Consider the following 12,022-nt stretch of genomic DNA (forward strand, 5'->3'; position numbering starts at 1 on the left):
TTACCTCTGACCCACTGGTCGTCTTGCTGTCTGTAGGAACCAGCTTGTCAGTGGTTGGTGGTGGAGCTGTAGCCATAGTGTATGTCTCAGCACTATGTTTCTGTTTGGAGCGCAGCAGGGACAGTAATATTTTGGTGGACAAGCCAGGTATATTGGGGTTATGCATGCTAACACTCCACGAGGAATAGACAGAAGTTGAATCTCTATGTGTAGAGGGGTTGGGCTTTGTGTAATTCAAGTAGCACCAGCTGACGGATGTAGTGGTATGCAAACTGGGGTATGAGGGGTCCACAGTTCTCTCTGGACTTGTTACCCTTGGAGCATACAGATGTCCTGCCTCTTTCCTTCCCTCCTCATTTAAGGTCTCAGATTTGTGTTGGGTTAAGTCTTGCTTGCTTAACTTTTCAGGTTCTATTACTTCTCTTGGATCTTTGGCCCTCCCCGCTGTCTCCACTGTTAGCCTCTGCTTAATTTTTCCCTGACTCACCTCCTGAGATTTATTGTCACATTTGTTATCATCTTCCTTGTCACCCTCTTCTTTTTCCTCCTCCTCTTTCACCCGTTTTTGATGCCGTTGTGCCTCTAAACTGAGTTCTAGACTACCTGCAGGTGACAGCATTCGCTTACTTCCTCCAGCACCGAGCTGCCCACAGCTGTCATCAGATGAAGCACCTGCTCCTTGCTCGAGCGGGAGCGGGAGCGGCAATGGAATATAGCTCTTGGGGCTAGGTGAGGGCAGCCTAAGGTAAGATCTCTGAAGCTTGTCTTCCTCCAGCTTACCCATGATTACCATAGCTGTGCAGCAGACTGGATGTTGTGTTGTGGCTAAAATTTGTGAGATGGTTGTATACATGGCACTAGCATAGGTAGGAATGTGAGTCTGTAAGCGCACAGGCACTACAAGAGACACCACTGGCATAAGCTGTTGAAGGCAAGGGGCAATCACGGGATGGGGGTTGTGGCGGACAACTAGCTGCTGTTGTGAATGACCGGGAGTATGCAAGGAGGAAGGTGATGACCAAGACTCACTGAAAAGAGGCTCTGAGGGGACCTGAATAGTCAGACCACCTGGCATGGGAAAGCAAACAGCCTGAGCAACATCACTTGATTGTAGCGGGAATAAAGTGGTGAGTGGCTGAAGAGGTAATCCCAGGCGCTCTACATATTCTATGTGTCTTGGATGTGGTGGAGGTGGCTCACTGTGAAGGAAGGCTTGCTGAAACATCTGGGTAGAAACGACTGCTGTTGTGACTGGAAGGAATCTAGAGAGCTGACTTGGGGAATAAAAGTCAGGGTTTGCTTGTTGTAGGGGGAAAACTGCTGGTGGGAGTGAAAGAGGGGATTGGAAGAGCTGCAAGGTCTTCCCTATATGCTCTGAGCTAATCCTTGAAGTCCTGCCTCCCATTCTATGCTCTGTGAATGTGAATGGAGGATGACCTAGGTAGGACTGGCAAACAGCTGAGATGCCAGGTTTAGTACATGGCTCCTCCTGATCAGTTTCACCAAGGGTTCCGTGCTTCACCAAGAGACATTTCCTCCTCTCCTTCCAAGTGGCATAAGTGCGCTCTTGAGAGAGGGAGCCATAGTCAAATGACTTACTTCTTGTTTCCTCTACATGTGCAGGGTGTGGAGGACTTGCAGTTGCCTGTTCAGAGGTTGAGCGGCGCATCTCTCTGTGAGAATGATGGTGCTGATGGAGACTTGATGGAACAGTCAGCATGTGAGAGCCTTGGGAGCTCCAGGTACCACTTTGCATCTCAGAGTCTGGCCTTCCTGATTCCTCAAAGGATGCCGATCGACTGGAGGCATGGGAAAAATTGCTCTCTTGGCTTGGGCTGTGTGGCAAGGATACTGACTCAAAGCTAGACTCTCCTGATGATTGGGCTGCCTCAGCCAAACGGAGACGCTTCTTCTTTGGTGGTAGCTTCTCTGCAGGGAGTTGAGCTAGACTTTGGCTTCGCTGAGGCCACTGGAATTCCTCCACCTTCTCTGATTCTTTAGAGGGGTAAGTATTTGCTGGATGAGAGACCATCTCGGTATCTGGCTCCTCTGTAACCAGAATTTCTGGCACTTGAATGTTGGGTTGACGGATTAACCGGGATGTGGAGATTGGTTTTGGCTCCTGTGATGGCTCGTATTCTGGCTCTGCTTCCTGATTTGCCATAGAGATGCTTTCCTGCTTTTCAAAGGATCTAGTATGCTGGATAACAGAAATTTCTTTCCAGGAACTCCTTTTTTCTACCTCACTTTGAGAAAGGCCATAAGGTGTGCCCTGATGATCAATACTGCCTAGCATTGATGGAGGCTGTGTGCTGAAAGACACTGCTGTTGGACTTGGACTGGGAGGGTCTTCAAGACTTTCTTCTTTTTTTTTCCTCTTGCGCACAGCCATGGCCATTGCTTTGAACTTGTAGCTCATAATCCGTGGCCGATTCTCAAAAGAACTGCCTTCCTCACTTTGCAGACTGTGTGGAGATTTATTCATACACGCTAGTCTGTGTGCAGTGTAAGAGTCCTGCTTATTCAAGCGAATCCCACAAATTTCACACTCATAAAGGTGCAATTCTTTGTCTTGCTTCTTTCCTGATTCTACTTCTTCCAAAGTAGAAGAAGAACCTGCATCCTCATAAATGAGGTCCACTCCAACTGGCACCTCAATAGCAGGTTGGCGTCGTAACATTCGTTGATGTGGCCCAATCCTCATTTCAGCTGCTATGGCCTGCTTATCATCAAAAGAATGACTTAGACGAAAGCCGTGTGAAGCAGTATCTGAAGTAATACGAGAAGATGGCACTGATTGACTCCTATAAAGAAGAGCACTGGAGCTCTGACCAGTCAGTGTTTCTGTTTCAGCCAAGTATGAGCCAGGTAATTCACTTGAAAAACTACCAGGAATAAGTTGAACAGCGGAGCCACAAGAGCCTGGGGTATCCATTTTTGGTTCAAATACACAGGGTTCTTTGGGTGAAGAGAATTTTACAGACTCAATGCTACTTCTTCTAGAGAGTGAGGAACGTCTTGGTTTGACACTATCAATTTCACTTGTATCCACCACGGCTTCATTTATAGTAATTAGCTTAGTTATATGCTCAATGACTTGTGTCTTAGGAACAGTGAAAGGGATTGATTTTTCCTGTTGACCTGAAGATGATGATAATTGCAGTTGTTGATGTGAAATTCGTTGCTGTTGTCCTAGGCGTCCATACTTTCCTAGAATTATCTCAGCATACGTTTTAGCACTGGCATTTGGTGGGCTCACTTGAGAGAGCTCAGCACTCCCAGAACTGGAAAAATAGCCAGATTCTGTGCTCCCCTTGCTGCCGGGACCCAGTGAGGATCGGGTTTCATCTGAAGATGCTCTGGGAGCTCGCTTCCTCTCGCTAAGCCTCATTGCTAACCTTTGCTTGACTGCCTGTGAATCCTCTGTTTGGGGACCCTCCTCTATAAATGACAACTCCACTTTACTGCTTTTTTTCAGAGTTGGCCTGCCCTGTGAGGTAGATGGTTGGTGTTGCCCCGTCTCATCCTCAGAACCTGAACTCTCTCCTTCCGTACCCTCCTCTTGCTCATCTCCCAAGGCTCCACCTTCCGGCCCAATGAAACTGGTCTGTTCACGACTTGAGGCCATGCCTGCTTTTATTCGATGAGCATGGGATTTGCGGTGTTTGTACAGGTTGCTTTTGGTCTTGAAGGAGAAGCCACATGGGACACATGGATAAGGTCTCTCTCCAGTGTGAGATCGGATGTGCTTTTGGAGGACGCTAGGCTTAGCACAAGGACGGCCACAGTATGTGCACACATATTTCCCTGGTTTTTGGGGTTTACGTTCTCGTCTACATGGGGTGCCTTCCTGTAATTCCATATTGGGCAGAGACTGAGTTTGCTTAACATTATGAATTTGGGGAGATGGATCTCCCAGGCCAGAACAGCTGCCTCTTGAAGGACCAGGTACTTCTGAAAGCTGCCAAGATGACCCCCCCAACTGTGACTGTTGCTGCTGCTTCTGCCTTTGGAGCATTTCAAAGCGTTTTGTCTGCCTGTGTTGAAGGCGGCCATGTGATCCACGGACAGATTGCGAGGTAGCTTGTTGCTGTAACTGAGGCAGCTGTACTGCTAACAAAGACTCTGATGGCTGCTGTTGCCCACCAGACCGCCCCCCATCGGCCGACTGCTTTTCCTCCGCCTCCATAGGATGTGGGGAGGAGGCCTCAAGAACGCAATGGGAGTGCTGCTTTGAGAACCAATCCGATAAACATCATTGCATCAATACTCTTCCGATAGGAAAAAGTCTTTACGCTCGCTTTAGGGGGATAATTGTATTATGGCATAATTAATATAAGATTCCGGATTGTGCCTTAACTGAGAAAGGCATAATTAAACAGTGTCAGTATGCAGGCGCCATATATGTGAGTGCTGGTTTGGTGTTAAATGTCGCCTCTCCTGTTCACAAATAGTCTTGGTGAAATTCATCTTTGTCTGTCTTTTGGGCTGATGCCTGGCAATGGGGCTTGACAAAGAATGTCTTGCGATGCTTTTGAGGCACTTTCTCTGCTGACATCGAATAATTCTTTAAGACCTATTTGTCTCCCATCTTCAGCTTGTCACTTGTTAGAACTTCACTGGCCCTGCAGAGACACAGAAACAAAAGAAGTGGTTAGTGTTGTTGGGTAAGCTATTCAAAATTGAAAGTGAAAGTGAAGTGACATACGGCCAAGTATGGTGACCCATACTCGGAATTCGTGCTCTGCATTGTAACCCATCCGAAGTGCACACACACAGCAGTGAACACACACACACCGCGAACACACACCCGGAGCAGTGGGCAGCCATTTATGGGGGTTCGGTGCCTTGCTCAAGGGCACCTCAGTCGTGGTATTGAGGGTGGAGAGAGCGCTGCACATTCACTCCCCCCACACAATCCCTGCCGACCTTTGGATTACAAGTCCAACTCTCTAACCATTAGGCCACGACTTCCCCTTTAGGAAGCAAGCAACCAATTGCAATTGCAGTAACCGATTGCAGTAACCAACTACTGCTTAGCTCATTTTAAATTATTTAAATCAATCAACTTAAAAGATGAATTTGCAAATCATATTTTCCCATTCCTGAATCTAAACTGCTATAAGAGAACTCCAGACAGATAATTCTTTAAAACACTCTAATGGGAAATGAGACATGCTACTTGTTGACTTCATTTAATTGACCTACAGCATTGCTCTTTTAAAATTTCAAGTTGTTCCTTGAACACACAAGTTGAGATTGAACATTCAACCTTAGCTTTGTAAAAAGCGGTTGTGACAAGATGTCATCCCTTCAGCAAAAACAAAAATGAATGAAAGAAGAAACATAGCTTAGAAGCTGATTTTGTCCATGTACATACATCATATAAAACACTATGACAAGCCAAGGAGTGCTAGGTACCATCAGTGGTCTGACTCAATGATATATTCACTGCTACGTCCTGACTGGACGAGAGGAGGAGCTGGGGATGGAGGTGGGAGATTAGTTCCTGAGCGAAGCGATAGCTGCTGAATAATGACTGAAGGGACCTTATGAAGGGAATTATGACTGATGTCGTGATCCTATAGGTAGACGTGGATCAGCTGAGTGTCAGCTGATGCGAGCTTGACTAACATGGCCAGCCAAAACTACCACTATGCTCCATTAGTTTGTCAGCATTTATTAATCTTAGTTAATGTTCATTTCAACATTTGCTAATGCTTTATTAAAATCAACAGTTGTGCTTGTTAACAGTTAATGCACTCTGAATTAACATGAACTAACAGTGAACAATTGTATTATCATTAACATTAAGAAAAATGTATAAATACTGTAATAAATGTATCATTCATTGTTCGTTCATGTTAGTTAATACATTAACGCAAATTAACTAATGGAACCTTATTATAAAGTTTTACTCCTATTCCTTACCCGCCAGAGGTAATTCAATCAAAGACCACATTTTAGGCTATATTTTGAGATGGACAGAAATTCCACAAACAGTTTGTATAGTTTATTTCTGAACATTTTGTAGTTTTTCAACTCTCTAAGAAGAAAAGATTTGTCAGAAAAATGGTCATTAATTTTTGTGAATAAATTCAGGGCTCCAGGTTTCTGATTAAACTGGAAAAAATATTCTTCTTAATTAGCATTTAAGGCTTGTTGGTCACAAGTAAACAGCTTAAGACTTTTTTTTTTTGTTCAGGGAAAATATCTAGAATTAACTTTAGCCCATAAATTAAGCCTAAATTTAAAAACATACTTTATTCAATATACTGTAGGCTATACTCTCTGTAAACAAGTCTTAATATCTTACACAATTTTGCTTCTAGTAAATTTATATTTGGTATAATTTCACTGGAAAACAACTAAAATATTAGATTTGAGCAATTATTTACCGTTTCAGTGAGGTGTCTTACTCATTTTCCATATGTTCACAAAAACTATAGCATCTTAGGTTTCATTAGTTGGTGTTCACTGAGGGAAAAGCAGTGAGCAGAAAAAAAAAAAAAAAAAAAAACTGTTTTCCTCTTGAAATAACTTGACAGATTCTTGACTGAGTTTGCTTTCTCAAACAGCTGCTCCTGGCTGAGTGATGCACAACAATTTAATGAGCATTCTCAGAGCAGAGGTAGGCTTTGGTTACACAGTGTTTTTATCATCAGCAAGCAATTATAGAAGATATAACAATATAAGACCTTTATCATTATTCATGATAAAATAGGTATATATATTTGACTGCAAAAAGGACTGAACCACAAATTTATAATGAATTCACCGGATTTGCATAGGGTTTTTACTGCAAATGGGGTGTACCGTTTATTATAGAATTACACTGCTGGATTTATACAAACTAAAAGGGCAGAGAGACAAACATAGATAGGAGACTGTTGTTATCACTTCATAACGGATGTCTGTTCATACATCAGAAATAAGTGTAAGACAGCTTAAAAACCTCTGACACAGTATCTAAATCGCCCTCTTAAACAGGGCGGTTTAGAGGGTTTCAGACGGGGAGAGCACTATGTGAATTATTCATAGCTGTCTATGTGCAATGCACTGGACTGGGAGACCCTCTATTACGACATTTTCAAGCAGATAGAAAATACTGAAAGGAAGTTTGCACATGCTCAAGCACATACAAGGATCTCCAATCATTCATATTCTATCTCTGTGATCCAGTGGCGGCTGGTGAAAAATATTTTAGGTGGGGCTGTTATTGTGCGGGGGGTCTGGGGGCTCCTCCCCCATAAAAATTTTAATTTCATAGATGTGATTTCCTGCATTCTGGTGCATTTTAGGCCACCCATGTCCCTTGCTTATACCAATAAACTAACTCAAACCAGTCAATACCAATGGTCTAAATTTCTAAAAAGACAATATTATTTGAACTGCCATGTAGAAATCAACAGTTTCACAGGTAATGATAATGAACAAGTTGCATGTTTATTATGCTCCATGTCCAGATAGAAAAAGTGCAAACGCATAACGATAAATTATTATAGGAAATACAACAATCTAGTTCTTTAATCAATCCCCAACTGTAGACTACATATCTTTAAAGTTCACTGTAGACAAATTGGATAATGGATAACAGTCTGTGTTGATACTAGAGAAAGAGAGAAGGCTCTCAAAGAAAGGGTGGGACAACATTCTTGAAGAACACCAAGTATGAGAAGAAAAATTATTTTAATATTTTAACTAGTATGAAACACAGTAATCCAGCTCAGAACTTCGAAACAAAAAAAGCAAAGCAAACATACAGTTACATTCCTATTGAGATCACTATTTTAATGGCAAATGTGTGTGAAACGTGGTGTGTGACTGTGAGTGAGAGAGAGAGACTGAGTGAGTAAGAGAATGACAGCATAAAAATGAATACGCTATATTCACTCAAAATTGTGGCAACAGATTTCAAGCAATATTAAATACATTTAACAAATTAGAATTGAGTAATAATTAATCTAATTAATTTCTTAAAAGTTAACCATTTAAAATCAGTAAAATTTACAAAAAATTTTTTAAACAAAAATATCTGAATTCTTTTTTTTTTTATTTTTATTTACATTAATGCTACTCGACGTCGCCGGCGCTACCATACTGCACTCGCACTCCTCTGAGGTAAATGTCCCGCGCAGCAGGTGCACTGCTCTAATCTTGGTACTAGGGGCGATATTTTCAGAGCCCCCAAACCAAAAAATTCGACGACGATGATTGGCAAAATATAAACTTTTTTGCGTAGCAACAGGGGAACCATTGGCTTAAATTCCAGCACTGTAGGGCTGAGCGAACTGGCGCCCAGGGAAGACAGCCTATTGGCTACTACTACACCAACATGAAGTGAATGCAAATATCATTCTGGAGAGTTCTAAACACATTCTAAAGTAAAACCATTAATAGCATGTCATTAACACAGATAATTTTTCAAAATGAGAGATTATTAAAAACTTCTTATTAAATAAAAAAAAATAAAAAAAATAAAAAACTGGCAGGGAGGTCGGCGCCCCAGCGCCCTCTATGGGCGAGTCACTGCTGCTGTGATCACAAAGCAGCAGACAAAAAAATAAATAAATAAAAAAAGACCAGATCAGACTTTTCATATCGTCATAATTTATCTAAATGGAAAATTTGATCAGTTTACTAATGATGGCAACAATTGGCATTGAAAAGTGACCAAGTCAACAAGTCTTGGTGATTTACAGCTCCATTTAATTTCTGTCAAGAAATAATTATTTATTTGATATTTGCTTAATTATGTCTAAAATCTCACTCGAATTATAACAATGATACTGAAATTGCCCAACAGACAGAGAGAGAGAGAGAGAGAGAGAGAGAGAGAGAGAGAGAGAGAGAGAGAGAGAGAGAGAGAGAGAGAGAGAGAGAGACGTTGGCATGGCATGAGAAAGAATGTGGAAGAGTAGGGTATGGATTGTGCGTAGGCAGCAGAAGAAACAATAATGCTGGACCATGAACACTGGAGACCTAAAGAAAAAAAAATACTACTTTTTGTCAGCCTTTCTGTAACAGACTCATGTAACATCAACAACAGTGAGAAAACAAAGCCAGGCAGAGGTCAAATGAAGGATGAACTAAATACACAAGGAGAATGTGACAAAACATGACGCAAGATACTCTTTCTTCATTCTCTTGCTCCCTCTCTCAAACATATGGCCCTACAGCTGGAACCTCCTCAAACTGACATACAGACAGTTCTGTACTGACACTTCACAACACCATCCTACTTCCTATTTTGTAATTTACATGCATGTTAAAAGTGAATTTTTAATTTTAAATATTTACTTTCAGCAATGATATGCATTATTTTCATATATTCATATAGCAATGCGCTAAAAACATTGATAACTGCCCACAAAATAGTATGGTAATTATAGTTTTGAAAAGATAAGCACCATTAACATTTACTTTATATCTAGTTAATATTAATCTTGCACAAATATGGAAAAGACACTGAAATTCAAGGAAAAAACCCCCCAACTAATCTAAGTTTGATTTCACTTTCAAGATTTGCTGGCATGGTAATCCGATCTGGATCATGAACTAGTAAACTTTGCATGTCGAAAGTCTCACATATTGTGAAGAAAACGTAAAAAAAATATGCTTGAGTATATGAAATGATCAAACCATCAAGCCTTTTCATAGAATAGCCCACAGACACTTTTAGACAGCAGTGGAAAACACGTTTTAAAGCTCTCCCATCTTGCTTTTTCTCTGCCTCCCACTCTCCTAGTGACAACTCGGCAGATTTGATAACAGAAATGTCACCTTGTTCGTTGTATGTTAATTGCAACACCAAGAATGATATAAATATCTCTCGACTGGATGCGGTTGGCTCGTTTCTAGTGGTTTCCAGGTTAGCTGACCCTGCTGGTGTAGAACATGGGCTCTTTAATGGAGTTGAGAGTAGACTCGAGGACTCTAGAGGCCACGTGGCGGCTTGTCAAGACTGTAGTAAATAAGAAGACCATCTTGATTCAAGGAGCTAATTTTGTCTAATGCTTGCATAATTACAAACAATACTTACAAAACCGATGGCAGTGCGCTGGCTTTTAAGCGATCAGAATAATCCAATCACGCTGTATATGAAGACAATAACTCATTGTCTCCATAATGTCATGACCATTAAAATGGTGTTTTTTTATTATTAGTTTAGCAGAATGACGGATAAAGAGTTAGCGCTTCTCTTTCCAGCTCTTACTCTTGGCAAACTGGCTCCGGTTCCCATGGAGACAGGCCTACAGCTAGCCACGGCAGATGGAGGGTGAGCTGGAGGTCTAAATTTGTCCCCCAGCATCCTATCTGAGTGTAGTGGCACGCAGGCAAGAGGAAGTAGATAAACAGGCTGACCTCCGCACGCCAGTGGCAGCATCTCATGACCCCACGTGCCCCCTCGCTGAGACCTCAACATGTTCATCAAAGACAATCCGGAGGAGGCGGTGCCGCTGGTCCACGTTGCCAGAAGGCCCCTCCTGAATGTCACGCCGCAGGAGTCAGAGGCACACCTCACCACCCCGTCTGTACTGGCACAAACATCAATGTTCAGTAAAGATCATGGGGGGAAAGACATCACGACCCCTCTGAATCGTACTGGTTATCGTCCCTGTCCAACATCCTTTCCTTGCGACGGAATAATCACCGGAGACTTGTTAGACTAGAAAGATAGGCTGCACAGCTTTGTTTACAGAGCAATAGGCAGCCAATGTGAAAATTATTTTCTTATGCAAATCAGTCAGTTACCACAAACTATTTATGTATAGTCCACCGTAAAAGCATAGAATTACATATTGTGACTGTTTTCAGAAAAAGGACCTCACGTGGACGTCCACATGCCACACCCTGTCACAGGCCTGCAGTCTGTTGGCTCGACGAAGTTTGCATTTGTGTGGACTCCACCAAAACAAATGCTTGCTCTAAATCGGAAAACAAAACATGAGCTTTCCAACTTTGTGTGAACATTCAGTCTAAAAGCAAAGATGAATTTGGACAAAGGAGTACAACAAATGAATAGGACTTAGGATAACAAAAAAAAGTTATGCAGTACAAAGAAAAATAATAAAATCAATCAAATCAAAACAAGAAAAAAATTTAGAGAGCTCCATTCAAACATTTAGGGTCAGTAAGATTTTTTTTTTAAATTAAAAGTTATTCTGCAAGGACGCATTAAATCGATCACGTCCAAGACATTTACAGTGTAACAGAAGACTTCTATTTCAAATAAATGTTGTTCTTTTGAACTTCAAAGAATCCTGGGGATAAAAAAACCCATATGGTTTTCACACAACTGTTTTAACATTGATAAGAAATGTTTCTTCAGCACCAAATCAGCATATTGGAAGGATTTATGAAGGATCATGTGACACTAAAGACTGGTGTAATGGCTGCTGAAAATTCAGTTTTTCCATCACAGGAATAAATTACAATTTAACATTTATAGAAAACAGTTATAATAATATTTCACAATTTTACTGTTTTTACCATAATTTTTGGTCAAATAAATGTGAAAATGAGACTTTTCGAAAACACACACACATCTTAAAGACTCCAAACTTTTGAATTTATAACCAAAATTTACAGGCCTTATAAACTCGGGGCTACACTTAAATGAGCCTAATATCACCATGCATCACAAGAAAGACACCACTTGTAAAACACCAAACATGACTCTGAATGACTCTGAAATATTTGGTTTATCTCACAGACCTTTAGATGCTGGCAGAGAGACTTTAACGTTAAAAGGGGAGTTCAAGAGGCCTTTTGTGGTTACTTTGATTAAGGAGCAACAAGGGCAAATCAGGTCAGAGGGTCTTCAGTTTCACCAGCCCAAGGTGCTTTTTTCTGAGCAGGTATGCATATCAGCAAAAAAGCACAAGCCATGCTGGATCACTTTATTTGTTCAGCCTCACCTTACTTAGAACAGAAATGAATGATTTTCAATTAATAGCTGACTAAAACTAAATAATTCTGTGAATATCTGTGAAAATTTCAAGCTTAAAAGTTTTCCTGA

The 12,022-nt window shown here is 41.3% G+C and overlaps 1 protein-coding gene across 1 annotated transcript in view; it reads right to left on the bottom strand.

Moving 5' to 3' along the window:
• The window catches only part of LOC306878129 (transcription factor HIVEP3-like), an 89,480-nt gene that overhangs the window by 10,382 nt on the left and 67,076 nt on the right, over positions 1 to 12,022 (bottom strand). Inside the window, exon 2 of the mRNA XM_079430262.1 lies at positions 5 to 4,625. Coding sequence (XP_079286388.1) covers positions 5 to 4,189 — 4,185 coding nt within the window. The 5' untranslated portion in view covers positions 4,190 to 4,625. The remainder of the gene's footprint in view (positions 1 to 4; positions 4,626 to 12,022) is intronic.

This window comes from Barbus barbus, assembly GCF_936440315.1.
Source record: "Barbus barbus genome assembly, chromosome: 12".
NCBI lineage: Eukaryota > Metazoa > Chordata > Actinopteri > Cypriniformes > Cyprinidae > Barbus > Barbus barbus.